At 40.2% G+C, this 19,571-nt stretch overlaps 1 protein-coding gene across 1 annotated transcript in view; it reads right to left on the bottom strand.

The window, feature by feature from the left end:
• kpna7 (karyopherin alpha 7 (importin alpha 8)) overlaps positions 1-17,637 on the bottom strand; it is a 30,044-nt gene extending 12,407 nt beyond the window's left edge. Inside the window, exons 1-2 of the mRNA XM_080880799.1 lie at positions 17,072-17,637; positions 16,684-16,789 (exon numbers count right to left, since the gene is read on the bottom strand). Coding sequence (XP_080736925.1) covers positions 16,684-16,789; positions 17,072-17,395 — 430 coding nt within the window. The 5' untranslated portion in view covers positions 17,396-17,637. The remainder of the gene's footprint in view (positions 1-16,683; positions 16,790-17,071) is intronic.
• Between the last annotated feature and the right edge of the window lie 1,934 nt (positions 17,638-19,571).

Genomic DNA, 19,571 nt, shown 5'->3' with positions numbered 1-19,571 from the left:
GTTGGAATGATGGAAAAAATTGTTTAATGTAATTCTATTACATCTCTGTGTGTGTTCTTGTTGAAAGAGATTGTGTGTGTGTGTGAAACCGATCCTTGTTTCAGCACCAGCCTCCCTCTGAGACGCCATTAATAAAGTTTATGAAAGAAAAGACGTTTTGATTTCTGCATTGTTCAGTATGTTTTGCTGCTGAAACATACCTACTGCAGTAAAGTAAATCTAAACAATAATTATCATACCTCACTGACATACAGACGTACAGAACTTTTTGTTGAGGACTAAATAAAAACAAGGTCTAAGGCTATACTCACACCAGGCATGTTTGCCTTGTTCCGTGCCAAAGCACATTGTCCCTGCTCCCATGCTGACATGCACTCACACTTCTCGTAACAATCCAGCCTCCTGTCTCTAACTCGTAGGCTCGCTTTCATAAAACAGTGCCGACACGCACCTTTGAAAATCACACTTCAAGAGAAAAATGAATTTCAGGATTTCATGCATTTTTTGGCTTTATTGGGGACATTTTATAGACAGTGAAACACCATCCTTACATGCCTTATATACATTTGTTAACTACTTAACAAAGCAGTTTTTCATGAAGGCAGCTGTACTGGGTGAACATTCATGATTATACTACATGAAATCTAACTGAACCACACCAAGACTCACCTCTTCAAGCAGTCCAGCGCACAATATGCTTTCCTGCACCTGTGCAGAAACCACACTTGTCAAACGACTTTGGAAGTCAGATGTGCTCAGGAATGATACAGATCAATTAGTGTGAGTCATATAATTAGGTCCATCTTTGAAAGATAAATTAGGTCCATCTTTCGCACATTTGAAAATATTTCCATATTTTTACAGTGGCACGGTTTTTTGTAATTTTGGCACCGAACGCTACAACAGTGGATTTCAAATCAAAGAAAATATGACTGAAGTGCAAGTTGTGAGATATTTTGGCCAAGACACTTTTGCAAAATAGATTTTTAATCTAGTCTAATCAATCCATTTGCACAAAGGTCTGATTGTTGGGGTTTTTTAATGCTGTGATGTCTACATTACAATATAAAGTGCCTTGAGGCAATAGTTGTTGTGATTTGCTCCATAAATCACAATTAAATTGAATCAAATTTCACCCAATAGAGTTTTCTGTGATTAGTTTTTTGATCATTATTAAGGATTACCGAATTTTAAAAAATCAATTTTAGAATGCATTAATAGTAAATTGTGGGCTGTTTTGCAAAAAGGGATTGTTTGCAAGGAAGGTTTTATGGAATTGTGTAGACTGCACAAACTGTGACATTACGTTGACAGAGGATTTCTATTTTTTTTTTAAAAAGCTGCAGTTATAGGAGATGAAAAGGTGAAAGCTGCGCTGGGGAATGATGAGAGAGAGAGATGCAACTATGGTTGGTAGAATGAAAAAAGTGCAGACATCAAAGGGTAGAAACAGCTGGTCAGTGCATGTGTGCCTGTCTGTGTACATGAACACACCTTCAAAGAGGACCCTGGACCCTGATTTCAACATGGCTACAGGGACACGAACACTCATGCACCCATGCACCACTGTCCCACATACACATGCTGCATTTGCAAACCCCACCTGTCATTGCATCTGTGCATGCGCCTGCATGAGTGTGTGTGTGTTCCTTGTCCGTGATTAAAGCACACAAAAGTCACACAGATAAATCACTAGCTCTGTGGATGTTCACGGGGTATGCGTGTCCTGACATGTCCAGGCCCAGCACAAGAGATCGGCCTGGAGTTGCTGGAAGAAAGAACCAGACTAAAAACGGAATGCAGGAATATTTTTCCTTGCATACGTGTACGTTAGACTTTGTCTTTGATGTGGTGGAGGAATTTTATAGGAAGTATTTCACTGTTAATATTATTTTTTAAAAATTGACATTTGCTGGTTTTAATCTAAATCCCATTAAAATCGAATGTGTCGTCCTGTCCAAGTGTTTTCAGATCAGTTTGGGTTTTTTTTTTCTAAAACTGCAATTACTTTCATTTACAGTCATTTACAGTTGCACTGCTACAGAATTAATTCATGATAAAGTGTGATCATTGCTTACGTTCAAGATTTGTCAGTCATTTTAAAAACGTATTAAAGGTAAACAGTTAGCCAACATTGGGTATTACTTTCTCACACTACTCTGTGACACTGAAGTTAGCAGATTATTACATGAAGGAACCTTTTAAAAAACAAAAAACAAGCGCGTCCATGCTCACAGGTGTACACACGGGTGATCACACCCACAAACTACACCCTTTTTGGCTCCTACCTCAAAGCACACTGTGTTCTGTTGCTCTTATGTGCTGCACAATAATGTTTAACATTTAGTATTTACTGTCATATTCCCATATATCATTGTGATGTTGTTTATTCTATTACTCTTGTTCTCTTCTGCTTGTTTTCTTTTTTCTTTCTCAGCAGGTGATCCAGGTGATTGATATATGCATTTTTTTTCTCTGCCCGTTCTGTTGGTTTTTGTCTTTTGCCCTTCTCCCCCGTCCCTCTTCTCAGCTGTTTCTCTTTCCCTCTTTCTTTCTCCCCTTCTTTCCCCCAGTCAAGTCTGTCCCGTATTCAGTAAGTGAAAATAAAATAAACAATAAAAGGTGAATCAAATGGACCATTACGGCAAGGCTGGGATGGTCAGTTTGGTAAAGTAAATCCGTTGGGCATCTTTCTTTGCCTTTAGACACTGAAGTTATCAATGTGCCTCACTGGATTCTCTCTAGATATTCCAGCTTACTTCCAAATCCAAAGATGTGTTTGTTAGAGTCAGTGATTCTTTTAAATTGCCTGTGTGTGTGAATGGCTGTCTATCTCTCAGCAGCAGATTATCAATCTGTCCGGGCAAGGCCGGGGTACACGATTCTTGCGACAGAATTGGACATTGTCCAATTCTTGCGGCATTGCCCAAAGTTCATTCGTGAATAATCAGCAGAAGTAGACTGATTTAAGTCCCCACAACATGTAATATATGTATGAATCACACACACACACACACACACACACACACACACACACACACACACACACACACACACACACACACACACACACACACACACACACACACACACACACACACAAGCAACCATGAAAGGAAACTGTTTGTGTATGTGGGAAGGTGATGATCACTCATATCCTGATCTTCTGATAACAATGTGTGTGTGTGTGTGTGTGTGTGTGTGTGTGTGTGTGTGTGTGTGTGTGTGTGTGTGTGTGTGTGTGTGTGTGTGTGTGTGTGTGTGTGTGTGGTTTTTATCAGTGTTTAAGATGTTTTCTATTGTCATAGTTGCTGTCTGCATTCAAGTAGATCTACAGCAGTATGTATAAGACACACATTCCAGAGCTCTTCTGCCATTTGTTCTCCAAACACACACACACACACACACACACACGCTCACCAATGCTTTTACGAATATTGTCTGTCACCTCCACATGTTCTAACTCCTCAGGTATGGATATTCTCATCACAGCCAAACGCATCCCGGTGTCTTTCTGTACTTCTTTGTTGAAGTTTCTCTCACTATAAATGAAATCATCGGCTAGATGGAGGTGACACAACCACAAAATAGACATGATCCTGTCTGTGTGCTTGTTTGTGCCTGTGTTAACAAAGCAACAATGACCAAAACTAATCATTTGTGTCATGTGTACATTCAAGTATTTTATTAGGGCAATATCATTTTTCAAGGGCATTTGTCCTTTTTATTGTTGTCAATTATTATGCAAAGACTCAATTCAAAATAGTCTCTAGGTCTTGGTTATTTTGAGTTCATCTGTCAATGGGGAAACCAGAAACCGATGGCTTTGAAGCTGCAAACAGAGGTAAATAAATTACTGCAATTTCTGTGTCAGTGATGCCATTTGTCACCAAAAAGGTGACAAATGGTTACAAACAATATATACACGTTATTGAAATAATATTAGCATTTCATTTTTAAACATCATCATTATGGATACTGTGTTGTCATGACACCCGTAGTGTGCAAGATATAATCCTTTATATTTGAATTCGCAGTTTCATGTTTCAGAAAAGAGCACACAGACAAAAACCCTGAGGAAATCTGTTGTTGTTATATAGTCATGTTTTGTTCTGAAAATTTGGCTGCTGTCTACACCTCTGTGCACTCACATATACTTTGAGAAGAGGTTTAATAAAACCTCCCTGTCAATCTTTCACATTTGAGGCTTAAGAGTTGTCACACTAAAAGGCAGAAATCACCATGCTTTGATAGGCTCTCCACACTGAACAGAAATCTGAACACAGCATGCTTGGACATGTGTGTGCTTATGTGTTTGTGCTTTCAGTGCATCATGATGTCAGGTTCCACAGCCAATAAGGCTAACTGATATCAACTCCGTTAAGTAGCAGAGGGGATTGGTAATCAGTTTCAACTGCTTTGGTGTTAATGAAATTAGCAACATGAGCACTAGAGGGGAAACAGTGAGACAACTGGCAAAACGAAATGGTTTTATAAGATAAGATAAGATAACCTTTATTAGTCCCACACGTGGGAAATTTGTTTTGTCACAGCAGGAAGTGGACAGTGCAAAAGTTATGAGGCAAAAATTAGAATACAATAAGAATAAATACAGTACACAACTGTACAGAATAGAATAAAATACTATATACAGTAGAATAAAATAAAATAAATATACAATAAGATAAAAATAGAATACAAATACAAATACTATATACAACTGAGTAAAAATACAACGATGACAGAAAGGATTATTGCACTTAGTATTATTGCATATGTATGGATGTGTGTGCTTGATCAGTTAAAGTCTTTATTATGGAGTCTGACAGCAGTGGGGAGGAAAGACCTGCGAAATCTCTCCGTCCCACACCGTGGGTGCCGCAGTCTCCCACTGAAGGAGCTGCTCAGTGCTGTCACAGTCTGCTGCATGGGGTGGGAGATGTTGTCCAACAGGGATGACAGCTTAGCCGCCGTTCTCCTGTCACTCACCACCTCCACTGGGTCCAGAGGGCATCCTAGAACAGAGCTGGCCCTTCGGATCACCCTGTTCAGTCTCTTCCTGTCCCCAGCAGAGATGCTGCCGCCCCAGCAGACCACGCCATAAAAGATAGCAGAAGCCACAACAGAGTCATAGAAGGTCTTCAGGAGTGGGCCCTCCACTCCAAACGACCTGAGTCTCCGCAGCAGGTACAGCCTGCTCTGCCCTTTCCTGTAGAGGGCGTCTGAGTTATGAGTCCAGTCCAGTCTATTGTTCAGATGAACACCAAGGTACCTGTAGCTGTCCACAGCCTCAATGTCCATACCTTGGATGTTCAGTGGTTGCAGTGGAGAATGCTTGTGCCTGCGGAAGTCTACCACCAGTTCCTTGGTTTTACTGGCGTTGATCTGGAGGTAGTTCTGCTGGCACCAGTCCACAAAGTCTTGGGTCAGACCTCTGTACTTAGGGTTGCCAACTCCCTGAAAAATAAATAAGGGACACCTCGTGGCCAGGGCCGGGCGACCCAGTTGTCTTCACCCTTCCCAGTGTGGTGAATTTTCTAGCTCTTTTTTTATGTGTGAAATTATTTTTTTAACCCTTTGACTTGAATTTGATTTAAGTAGATGTGTATTCTTTGTGATATGAACACATATGAAACAAATGATCATTTAGCCGTTTATTTTTAGCTCAAAATGACAACATTAACACAGTAAAACAGGTCTCTTTCTTAAACAGAAGCCTGTCATGCTTAACTTTTGAGAATATAAGTAAATCTTTCTTTAAAAGAACTCTGTCCTGCTTAACTTAAAATAATAGAAAACAATAGAAAGAAAAACATTCTTGTAACAGTGCACATTTAGTGCATTTAGTACAATTGGCTTCAGTTGAGGTATTATTTCAGCTTTTCTAAAGCTAATCAGCTGCTCCTGTTTGTAAACCCGCTTGTTCCCATGATTACGCATCATAACTCATCATCATTATTCATCTATGTATTACTTTTATGTATTAGTCATCTATTTGTTGTAATCATCTATCCTTGCAGTTGTTTATTACACAAAATAAATTATATTATCACACTTCTGGCCACATAGCGCTGACCTCCAAGGTGCTCAGGAACTTTTACTCGTGCACCATAGAGAGCATCCTGGCGGGAAACATCTTAACCTGGTTCGGGAACAGCACCATGCAGGACAGACGAGCTCTACAGAGGGTTGTGCGGTCAGCTGAGCGCACCATCCGCTCCGAGCTCCCTGACCTGCACTCAATCTACAGCAGGCGGTGCCGGACCAAGGCCAGGAAGATCGTGAAGGACCTCAGCCATCCCAACAACAGACTGTTCTCTCTGTTGAGGTCAGGAAAGCGATTCCGCTCCCTGAAGACCAACACAGAGAGACTGAGGAGGAGCTTCTTCCCGCAGGCGATACGGTCTCTCAATCACACCACCACACAGTACTGACCCACACATATGGTTCTTACACACACACTGGACTTTCTGGACTTTGGTTTTGCACAACACTGGTCACTATATTCTTCATTTCCGGTTAATACTTGTACAGCTGCTGTTATTGTGTATATATTTATTTATATTTAGATTTCTTCATACATTCTTATATAGTTCTATATTGTGTATTGTGTATTTTGTTGTACAGTTATTTTATTTTCAACTTTAATTTATATATTTATCTTTATCTTATTCTTCCCAGTTAAATTTACCCTTCATTCTAATTTGTGTTGTACAGTTATTTCATTTTTAACCTTAATTTATATTTTATTCCTTCCTAGTTAAATTTACCCTTTTTAATTTTTCATATTTATTTCCTATCTTATTCATAGCCTTTTCCTTTTTTGTTTTCTTTAGGTCACGAGCAGTTGTCCAAGCATTTCACTACATATCGTACTGTGTATGACTGTGTACGTGACAAATAAAATTTGAATTTGAATTTGATATTCACTGCACATGCCCATATTAACTTTTTCCAGCCAGGTGTTTTCCTTTTCCCATTCTTCCCTTTCTCTGAGGGGAACAAACATTGCTGCTCTAATGCTGGGCTTAAGCTGGACAGACACTGTGCGATTTTTGGCCCATTTTGAGACGATTTTTGAGTGATCGGACCGATTTTGGCCTTCATCGTGCGTCGTGTAGTATACGTGGGGTAAAGAGAAGTGATTAACACCTCACGACCAGCTCCCGATCATCAATCGCTCGTGAGGGTCTCACCACAGCCGCTCACACTGCACACGCGCAAACACGTAAACGTTGGTGTAAAAGACGGCGCAGCACGGCTGTGCAGCGTGTGATCTGGACACAAGCGATGGAGGCACAACTTGTAGAACTTTGGAAAGCTCATCCGAGCCTTTTCGATGTGGCATCACAAAATTATCACGACCACAACAACCGTGAAAATAGTTGGATCTACACTGCTGCTTAATCACAGCTGCCTGATCAATGTTTTTCATTAGCAATTTAGCAAAGTTGATGGTGGTGGTGTGTCTGTGTGAGTGAAAGACAGAGAGAGAGAGATTTTCTGTAATCTGAATTGTCATACTCGAATTGTCATAAGTGTGCTGTCAGCTCATTGGTCACAAAGCAGGAGAGGGGCTGGGAATTATGTTTTCAAACAAAGTGTTAATTCCATAAACATTTATAGACTACTTTTGATTCTCACTGTATTACGGGACAAAGTGCGTCCCTTATTAGCTCAATACGGGACGTGTACTTTTGTTTCGAAATACGGGACGATTCCGTATTTTAAGGGACGGTTGGCAACCCTATCTGTACTCCTTGTCGTCCCCATCAGTGATGAGGCCGACTATTGCAGAGTCATCAGAGAACTTCTGCAGGAAGCACTGGGTGGAATGGTGGGAGAAGTCTGCAGTGTAGATGGTGAAGAGGAACGGAGCCAGAACCGTTCCCTGTGGGGCCCCCGTACTGCAGACGACCCTGTCCGACACACAGCCCTGAGTCCTCACATACTGTGGTCGGTCGGTGAGGTAGTCCAGGATCCAGGTAGTGAGGTGATGGTCCACTCCAGAGTTCACCAGCTTGTCCTTTAGAACCGAGGGAAGAATGGTGTTGAAGGCACTGGAGAAATCAAAGAACATGATTCTCACAGTGCTTCCAGCGGTCTCCAGGTGAGCGAGGGAACGATGTAGGAGGTGAATGACGGCATCATCCGCTCCAATGCCAGGCTGGTAGGCAAACTGAAGTGGGTCCAGTGATGAGCTTATTAGGCGCCGAAGCTGAGCCAGGACCAACCGCTCCAGGGTCTTCATCAGGTGGGATGTCAGAGCCACCGGCCTGTAGCTGTTGAGGTCCTTGGGGCGTGAAGTCTTTGGCACTGGTACAACACAGGAGGTTTTCCAGAGCTGTGGGACTCTTCCCAACCTCAGGCTCAGGTTGAAGAGGTGCTCCATCACCCCACACAGTTGGTCCGCGCAGGACCTGACGACCCTCGAGCTGATGCCATCTGGACCCGCTGCCTCCTTGCCATTAATCCTCCTCAGTTCCCTCCTAACCTGGGTGGTTGAGAGAGACAGGCTGGAGCCTTGTGTTGAGTGTGTATTGGATGCTGCAGTTGGGGGTGGGGGGGAGTGAGCAGGGTGAATAGAGGAGGTGTGAAGTGTAGGCCGGTGGGTCCTACAGATAAGAGCAGGTTCATCTCAGTATAGTGACAAATATGAAAGGGTCTGGAGAAAGCTTGGATAACACTATTGTAACTTCGTTACAGCGTTACAGGTTTAGTGGTGGGCTCAGTGATGGTCTGGGGAGGTATATCCAGGGAGGGACTATCACTGAGCTAAACAATGACACCTTGATTGCCATTAGGTATTGGGATGAAATCCTTGGACCCACTCTCAGACTCTACCTGTTGAGGTGGATCCTGGGTTCCTCCTGGTGCACGAGAATGTCCAGCCTCATATGACGAGAGTATGCAGGCAGTTCCTAGAAGATCAGTGAAGTCTTGGTCACCTGACCTAAATCCAACTCCTCTGGGATATTATGTTTCAGTTCAATGACATGTCACACTGTTCAGTGGCTCAGTGATAGTCTGGTCCAGATCTGGAAAGAGATCCCCCAGGATACCATCCTTTATCTCATTAGGAGCTTGTCCCAACATTTTCAGGCAGCAATACAAGCACATTGGGGGCACACAAATTACTGAGTAACATTTTAAGTCGCTGCATATTTTTTTATAACTGTTTGGACAAAAATGGGGAAGTTAATATGTATTAAAATAAAGCACACCCACACGTATCTAAACATTTTCTAAAGTGGACTGTAAAATTCATTTCAGAAAATTAGTTTTGGGCAGTCAGTCTTTTCTTATTAAACAGCACAGAGCTAAGATAGTAAACCCTGCAGGACTCACTACAGTCCTATAAAAAACTATAATACATGATTCAATAGCTTGGGGAACAATGTTTAGTAATAAGCAATAGCTTGAAGTATTCATTTTCATTACTTTATCAGTCTTTCACATAATTCAGGAAGAATTTAAGCCCACCTTTAAAAAAAAAATCAGTTCATTGAGGTTTTCAGACATACACAGCTTTCTTAAGGTGCCAAAACAATATTTCACTCGTGTTGAAATCTGGACTTTGAGTGGACCAACATTGCAGTTTCTTTGAGCACTGCAGGTTCTGGCCTGGGAGTGAGTTTGGTGATGCATTTATTCCTTTTCGCATTGTGTTAACACAACCAAATCCTCCAAACCATCAAATTATGAAAATTCTGCTTCTATAGAGGTGATCACACTTGCTGATGATCAGTTAATCAATTGCATTTGACTAGCAGCACCTTGCAACTTACTCTCTTAATTACTGGCAGGATGTGTGTAATTTTGTACATGATTGAACAGAGTCCTGTGAAAATGTCTTTTTTCTTTTTTGTTAGATACTTGTATATTCCTTTTTTAAACCTGCCAGTGTCTATGAATGAAAAAAGTAAGTGCTCATGTTAATTAATGTGTATTGGTCTCCTTTTTTTTAAAAAATTCATAAGAAATATTAACATTAAATACCAAAAAATACCACGACTTCCACATGACTAAAAAATATAAACTTTTGTTTGTGTTTGTTCAATATTTTTCTTTCTAACAAACAGTTTCTTGGCAATAATTCTTATACCACTGGAAAGCCTTTTTTTATTTCCCCTTTAATTTTGCCACATTTGTAAAGAAAATGCTGGGTTGAGCAGCAGAGTTGAGTATGTGGGTTGCACTCATGTAAAACTTACCAAATCTTATCTGCCAATACCAAACAGCTTATTCTGCTACTGACACTTGTTTTGAGCTTCTGGTACCCCAACAGCTGACAATCAGGTCGCGTGACCAAAGTCCAGATTCTGCCTACAGCAGTTGGATCATACGGTCAAAGTGTGTAGAATACACAGAGAAGGCTATTATGATTGGGCCACATCTCTCTCAACGGAAAAACCAGACTTGTCATAATACAGAGGAAATCTCAATGCTGGGAGATATCAAAATGAGCATGAGGAGGTGGTGCCAGGCTCTTGTGACTGTATATGTTTTTTCCACATCCTACTGTTTGTTAAAAAAATATATTATTAAATTGGCAATATGTCTTGTTTCTTCAGAATTCAATCATCCAATCCAATAAATGATGCCAAACAAGAGTCAATAGCAAAATAAGCTGTTTGGCATGGGTGCAACCCACATACTCAACTCTGCTGCTCAACCCATGAATGAATCCTTACAAATGTGGCACTATTTGAGGGGAAATAAACAGGCTTTCAAGGTTATTGCAAATAAGCATTGTTACATCAAAGAAATAATTGACAAAGTACAAATTTTGTTATTTTTTGAACTAAATTTAGATCACGAGATCAAAAGCTTGATGTGTAAGACGGTATATAACTATATCAGAACATCATGCAATCTACAAGTGTGATTAAAAAATTCAATCACGCATGAAAACACTTAGCTACAGTGGGGCAAAAAAGTATTTAGTCAGCCACCGATTGTGCAAGTTCCCCCACCTAAAATGATGACAGAGGTCAGTAATTTGCACCAGAGGTACACTTCAACTGTGAGAGACAGAATGTGAAAAAAAAAATCCATGAATCCACATGGTAGGATTTGTAAAGAATTTATTCGTAAATCAGGGTGGAAAATAAGTATTTGGTCACCTCAAACAAGGAAAATCTCTGGCTCTCACAGACCTGTAACGTCTTCTGTAAGAAGCTTTTCTGTCCCCCACTCGTTACCTGTATGAATGGCACCTGTTTGAACTCATCATCTGTATAAAAGACACCTGTCCACAGCCTCAAACAGTCAGACTCCAAACTCCGCCATGGCCAAGACCAAAGAGCTTTCGAAGGACACCAGGAAAAGTATTGTAGACCTGCACCAGACTGGGAAGAGTGAATCTACAATAGGCAAGCAGCTTGGTGTGAAAAAATCAACTGTGGGAGCAATCATCAGAAAATGGAAGACATACAAGACCACTGATAATCTCCCTCGATCTGGGGCTCCACGCAAGATCTCATCCCGTGGGGTCAAAATGATCATGAGAACGGTGAGCAAAGATCCCAGAACCACACGGGGGGACCTGGTGAATGACCTGCAGAGAGCTGGGACCAAAGTAACAAAGGTCACCATCAGTAACACACTACAACGGCAGGGAATCAAATCCCGCAGTGCCAGACGTGTTCCGCTGCTGAAGCCAGTGCATGTCCAGGCCCGTCTGAAGTTTGCCAGAGAGCACATGGATGATACAGCAGAGGATTGGGAGAATGTCATGTGGTCAGATGAAACCAAAGTAGAACTTTTTGGTATAAACTCAACTCGTCGTGTTCGGAGGAAGAAGAATACTGAGTTGCATCCCAAGAACACCATACCTACTGTGAAGCATGGGGGTGGAAACATCATGCTATGGGGCTGTTTTTCTGCCAAGGGGACAGGACGACTGATCCGTGTTAAGGACAGAATGAATGGGGCCATGTATCGTGAGATTTTGAGCCAAAACCTCCTTCCATCAGTGAGAACTTTGAAGATGAAACGAGGCTGGGTCTTCCAACATGACAATGATCCAAAACACACCGCCCGGGCAACAAAGGAGTGGCTCCGTAAGAAGCATTTGAAGGTCCTGGAGTGGCCTAGCCAGTCTCCAGACCTCAACCCCATAGAAAATCTGTGGCGGGAGTTGAAAGTCCGTGTTGCTCGGCGACAGCCCCAAAACATCACTGCTCTCGAGAAGATCTGCATGGAGGAATGGGCCAAAATACCAGCTACTGTGTGTGCAAACCTGGTAAAGACCTATAGTAAACGTTTGACCTCTGTTATTGCCAACAAAGGTTATGTTACAAAGTATTGAGTTGTATTTTTCTTATTGACCAAATACTTATTTTCCACCCTGATTTACGAATAAATTCTTTACAAATCCTACCATGTGGATTCATGGATTTTTTTTTCACATTCTGTCTCTCACAGTTGAAGTGTACCTCTGGTGCAAATTACTGACCTCTGTCATCATTTTAAGTGGGGGAACTTGCACAATCGGTGGCTGACTAAATACTTTTTTGCCCCACTGTAGTTACAAAAAGAGAGCACTTACTGAGTATTAAGAAAGCAATAAAAAAAATACTCAGGTAATGAAATACAAAGAAGAAAATGTAATTTTAAATGTCTGTTTTCTGCAGTGGTTTCTCTTATTTCTTTAAACTGAATCGTCAAAATAAATGTTTTTTCTTTGCCTATAAGGCAAACAGGGGAATTAACTACTTACAGCTGTGTGAATATTTCTCACTAACTACTAAATTTCTACAGCCTTTCTAGCATTTAGAGAGGTGTGTGGATGAAGAGAGATAGCAAACCTCTTGGAAGAAAAGCTTCATACAAGCACAGGTGCACACTGAAAGAGCAGAGCCAATACATGTTAACACATTTAGCATTGATCACAAATAAGAGATAATCAATTTATCTCCAATTGAATTCACATCAAGCACAAGGGGCGACCCACACAGGGGAAATGCATTTCAACAGAGGAGCAGAGGCGTTCTTCTACTCCACCACTGATGGTGTGCTTGATGCACATTTGTCATGTCGAGACCTTGTGAAAAATTCCTACCAATTATTCAGTAAAAATCCATGGCCTCCTACTCCCCTACTGTTTGTGGGAAATCTCTGCTGTCATTTCTTTTCTCCCTTGTCACTTCCCATCAACAGAGCTTTGTCCTCCATGTCATAACTAGTCACTGGGGTTATTGGGTATTCATGATTACTATACAGACTGTGTAGACGGCGAGAACACACATAGGCTTCTCCCCACAGATGAACACACAAATGCTATTCCATTGATCTGTTAATCTAGTGGGTTGGAGAAGTGCAAGAGTCTCATTTAGTTAAAATCATTACCCTTCCCACAAGATAGATAGAGATATAGGGATTTAGAGAGAGAGGAGAAAACAAGGACTTGGAAAGACAGAGTGGGGCACACAATGACACAGAACCGATAAAATAATCCCGATGCAAGGAGAGAAAGAGATAAAAAGTTAAACAACGTGAAGGGAAATTTCCTTTGCCAATGCTGCTTCACAAAAAATCTGTTTTCCTGACTTTTTCAGTGTTTTTTCTGCCTCCCTGCCCTATGTTCTGTAGGCTCCAACATATCACATGGACTGCAAAGGGCTTTGCAGTGGGAATTCATTGTAGCGGTCGATAGCGCTTGGTGAGTGATCTATCGACAAAGTAGGAGCGTGTGAGAGAAGAGTTCAATACACTTCAATTTAGCTCCACTTGCTTTAATTACTTCCACCATGTGTATGTGTGTATGCGTGTCCGTGTGTTAGAACACATGAAACTAATAATAAAATTACTGATCTCGGGGTTTGTTGAATGTGTAGACAGGGCTTACGGAAAACTGTGTAATGTGATTGAGTGCAGTTTTATAGAGCATGTCATCAAAGCATTTTCCTTCAAAACTGTCTGAATTCTTCAAGGTGTGGAAACATTCCTCAGAAATGTTGGTCCATATTGACATGAAAGCAACTTATAGTTGGCGCAGAATCTCCCATTCCACCATATCCCAAAGGTGGCCTGTTAGACTGAGATTTGGTGACTGTGGAGCCCATTTCAGTATAATTAACTCAGTGTCATGTTTGAAAACTGAGTTTTAGTTATCCAACAAAAAGCAACCATCAGAAGATGGGTACAATTGGTCATACATTTAAAGCAACAACACCTGGGTAGGTTGTGGTGTTTAGAAGATGCTCAGTTCCCACTGAGAACCCCAAAGTCTGCCAAGAAACGTCCCCCACACATTATACTACCTGAGCCATATAATGTGTGGGCTACAGGGCTGGATGGATCCAAGCTTTCTTACTGTTTATGCCAAATTCAGACCCTACCATTGAAATGTCACAGCAGAAAGTGAGACACATCCGACCAGGCACCATTTTAAAAAAAAGACTTTTAAGACTCTTTTGTCTAATTTGTTTAATTTCTAGCCTAAGTTTCTTGTTCTTAGCTGACAGGAGTGGCACCCATTGGTCTTCTGCTGCTGTTGTCCATCTACTTCAACATTCAATTTGTTGTGCATTCAAAGATGCTCTTCTACATATGTTGAAAGTAACAAATTACTACCTTCCTGTCATCTCAAAGTTGTGTGACCATTCTCTTTTCACCTCAGGTATCAACAAGGTATCTGCACTGCTGCTCACTCTTTGACCTAACCCCCCTCCCAAAACAAAACAATACAGAGCTGCCTTAAACCTACATTTTTTTTCCAAAGGCCACCACAGGAGGACTCCCCGCAGTCTGATTTTAAAAATGTCCATGAGAAAAAGCCCAGCAGCCTTTCCCTGCTTGTAAACACATACCTGCTGGCTTTTTGATATTGTTCACTGCTTTCGTGTCATTTTTAAATCAAAGCGATGCTTATTTTGTAAAATTACTGTTCCCAGCGAGCGTGGGACGTTCATCGTTTACTCAGTCAGATCAGCCCCTTGGTAGTCATGTCAGGTTTTAAAACACCAAGCTATTGATGCCAGAAATGCACAGCTTGAAGTTTCACAGCAGGCTGTCACTAACAAGTGAGTAAGTGGACATTTGCCACACTAACCTATGATTCTTTATCCTTAGAGTTTTTATGTTTGGATCACTCTTTGAAACCCCAATAAAATGCCTGTCTCACCTTTGTGTCGCTTCACAAAATGCTATGTTGTTAACACTTGTCCCTGCTGGCGAGAAAATACTCACTGCTGCTGCTTTTTTCAGCAGTCATCAAACTCTGACTGGTGTTTACAACTGTCCAGTCATAAGAAGAATTAACAAGTCTACTAGGGTTTGATGCACCACAATGAGGTAAAGAAGAGGACACAGACTCCAGACATGGACAAGCAACATAAAGGTGAGAGTTATGATTTTTTTTTTCAAAGAGGAAGTATTAGTTTCCCAAGAGAAAAAAATTCAGGGATGGAGAGTATCTGTTTTGCACACATAAATCTTTAAATTAAAAATCAAAGAACATACAGTCCCTTTATTTTACAAAGGAATCTTCCAGGTCTGTTTCCTCTGTGGTGAATGGGTTACTCCCAAAAAATGTAATTGCGCACACAATATGTCCTTTTACTTGCTTCTTTTACATCAAGCTAACAAAGCCAAAACAACTGGAAACTGACCTTTCAAAGTAGTTTTTTAAATGAAACTGAATAATATCAACTCAACATATTTATCTATATAGTTAAAAAAAAGATTTTTTTAATCAAATGTTATCTTTTATATGCTGTAAATGGTGAATATTATATTCTACTCAAGCATAATATTGGTAGTTATCATCCTCTTAGCATTCATATTTGTTCTCTTCTGTTTTCTCTTAAATGCAAATTAGATTTTTCTGTTTTCTCTTCCTCATTGCACTCTTTCTCCCTGTAGTCCCCTTTGTGTCGTATGCTAATGGATAGTTCCCCTCCTATTAAGAATTTAAGAGTGAATTTGTCCACGAATCCATAACATTGAGCAAACATGTTCACAGTAAGCCTCATAAATAATTTTACATCACAAGGGTGGAGAACCACAGGGGATTAAGTGTCTACTGTCTTATCTTTAATCCCTTCTTTTCCTTCATTACTTCCCCCCCCACATTTTCATTGTTTCTCAAGTTACGGTATCACTTCCCATCTATAAAATGTAACATAAGTTAAAAAGGGAAAACAATCCAATTTATTTGATCTAGAAGTTTCTTTTTTTTTTTCTTAAGCTTCACAATGAGGGGAACTAAAGGTTATAAAACCCACTATAAACAGCAACCTGGCATCCGAAACCCATCTGTAATCCACAAGTACAGGTTCTTAACTTGATGAGTAAAATGATTTGAGACTTGTGGTAGTATTGAAAATTTCAATGCAGCCACTCTGATGTGAAAGTTAACAATATTATATTCAAAATGAAGCTGATTGAAAATGTATTTCTGTGATCAAAAGAAAATTGTACAAGCATCACCTAAGGGGCAGTTACTGGAACACTGACCACTTTGCACTACACACTAATTTTCACCATTTTGGTCCAGACAGGAATTTGAATTGTGCATTACACATTCCTGCAGATGTTTCTTAGATTTATGATGTAGTGCAATTTGCACCACTCTCTTGCACAGTCTCAGCCTTACTGTTTTTAACTTTCCTTCACCCTAACCTCATCTATCATCAGCATAAAAATTGGATTTATTTATTTAAGTATTCTACTTACCAATTTTCTTGCCTTCATATTTCACCCCACAATAGACTTGTGACTTGCCCAAAGTGTCCAGGTTTGCACTGTTACAACAGGGACAGGCTCCACCACCCCCATGACACTAAAACGAATAAGAAGTGAAGACAATGGACAGATGGATGTAAAGGTGGACATTTTTTTTTGCCTAAGGATGAACTGTGATCAACGTTAGTGATCTCAATGATGTTTTCAATCTAGTAAAAATAAAAGGGACAATTTTAGTTTCTCCAATATTTTGGATTTTGGCCAAACAGCTTTGAAACTTTCCCATCAGCCACAGCTAATAGAGTACTAACAGACTAAGACAAGATGGTAAAGATATGTAAATTATTTAACTCTCTGAACATAAGTATATTAATATTACCGTGTCAGCAGAGCATTTAGCAGAGCATTTAGCCAGCTCTGTTCTAGGATGCCCTCTGGACCCAGTGGAGGTGGTGAGTGACAGGAGAATGGCGGCTAAGCTGTCATCCCTGTTGGACAACGTCTCCCACCCCATGCAGCAGACTGTGACAGCACTGAGCAGCTCCTTCAGTGGGAGACTGCGGCACCCACGGTGTGGGACGGAGAGATTTCGCAGGTCTTTCCTCCCCACTGCTGTCAGACTCCACAACAAAGACTTTAACTGAACAAACACACACATCCACACATGTGCAATAACACTAAGTGCAATACTCTTTTCTGGCATCGTTGTATTTTTACTCAGTTGTATATAGCATTCGTATTCTATTTTTATCTTATTGTATATTTTTATTCTATTTTATTCTACTGTATATAGTATATTATTTTATTCTATTCTGTACAGCTGTGTACTGTATTTATTCTTATTGTATTCTAATTTTTGCCTCATAACTTTTGCACTGTCCACTTCCTGCTGTGACAAAACAAATTTCCCACGTGTGGGACTAATAAAGGTTATCTTATCTTATCTTATCTTAAACCATTGCTGTATAGATTCACAAAACTAGCTAGCTGGATACAGATTTACATACTGCACGTAGACACATGGCATGTTTTTGTGTGCTTTTTTCTAAGACAGAAAATATGATATACACTTTGTGTCTACTACAGAAAGAATCAGCCAGTGTACTAGCTCATGTAGTGCATGCCTGCGCACTATCTTCCCTGCGATCTTCTGCAACCTATAATTGACTTTTATATGCATCTACACACAAGGAGGAGGGTAATTCTAGCTTGAGTCTTCTTTTACTCTACACTTGAGTTCGCTGTTCTTTATTTCAAATAATTTAATAGCAGTACAAAAAAGGAAAACAAAGAAAAAGCTAGAGTGGCTGAGGTGCTTTTATTCTTCAGTCAGTTTGAGGTACGAGTACGACTAAATGCAGGAAATGAACTTAAATTATCTTATGGTCCAAAAGAAAACATCCAACCTGGCTAGCTTAATGGGTTATTTTGCTTGACTTCTTTCCCACAATGTGCATTTCCTGTACAGCTTTCAAATACCTCTGCTCCTGTTGTTTTTTTAGTCACACCTGCAGGTTGGACTGAGTTTGTCATCCACTTTATACCTCTGTTTGTGCAAAAACATGCATTAAATGACACCACAAGCATCATTCAGTCATCTAAATTAATTAAAAAGAAGGCAGAAATTGCAGTTAGAGGAAAAACCACTGATTTTATGAACTCTTGCACTGCCAATTATGCCCTGTTGATATGTTTGCATGACTTAAAAGGTAAGGTAATTAAACTACTGCCAGCTGCTAACTGTCAGCAGCCTCTATAAACTAAGAAAACATTGTGATTGTGCAAAAAAAAAGTTGATTTTTAAAATAAAATCCGTAGAATGTTTTGATCTTACAAAACTTCACCTTTCGTTTTTTTCCCCAATCTCGTGTCCTACCCATGTCTTGTATAATTTGTGGTTTTTAGGTGTGTGGATATGAGCTGAAGTCAGTGGTTAGATGGGTATTTTACATGGACTCTACCTTCTGCTTAACAACATGTTCAACGACTGCTTAAGAACTGTTGATGATAACAGGGTTGAAAATGTGCGCACCGGTGTGAATCTTTCATCTGCAATATGTCAGGTAACACTCTTTCATTGAAACAGACCCAGCAAAAACAGCAGGAGGGTGTGGAGTTGCATTTCAAGTACACTTGGTTTACTTTTTCCTGTGATGTGGTTTACCTCAGTATTGTTGTGTCTTCTGAGATAATTTATCGCTTATTTTTTTCTAGTTTTTTCATGTCCTTTACGCTTTAGTTTCTGTTATTGTCAATGCTTTTGCTTGTAAATTTGTGAGTAGTTTTAATGCATTAAGTAATCTATATAATATGTATTAGATTAACATCTATTGACCAAAAAAAGCCATTTGAACTTGTCCTTGGTGGAAAAAATATTAAAAGAATTAAAGGAAAATTTAGAAATTATTTTTTAAAGCTTTATTTTTTGGAAAGACAGAATAGAAAGATTTTGTTAAAAACAACATGGCCAATGGCAGAGACATACGCAAACGGCTTTAAAGCTGTGTGGCTACCCCCTGGTTTTAGTTCTCTTTATCTGGGACTTCCATTTGGTGCACAGTAAGGCCTCAGTCACACAGAATACCACTAGATCCTCCAGTTGCAAGTCAAAAATCAGTATTTCCCAACCAGTTGGCTGTTGGTTCCTGAAGGTTGCCAGCTGATGCTGGGTGAAGAGGAGACTGCACTAAGATCTCCTTGTCATTGCTTTGGTTGCAAGCAGCCTGTAGTTTGCATGAAAAACATCAGCTGGTCTACAAACACTCTCTGAGATGTAGAGAAGTTGGAATAAAAGTGACAAACAATGGCAATTGTGAACATTCCCCTTCAAAGTAAAGGTGGTGCCTTGCCACTGCAATCAGCATATTTCAAAGGGTAAA

Source organism: Rhamphochromis sp. 'chilingali' (assembly GCF_963969265.1).
Source record: "Rhamphochromis sp. 'chilingali' genome assembly, chromosome: 4".
NCBI lineage: Eukaryota > Metazoa > Chordata > Actinopteri > Cichliformes > Cichlidae > Rhamphochromis > Rhamphochromis sp. 'chilingali'.
Note: the sequence above shows the minus strand (reverse complement) of the source record. Positions and strands in the feature narration are given on the sequence as shown.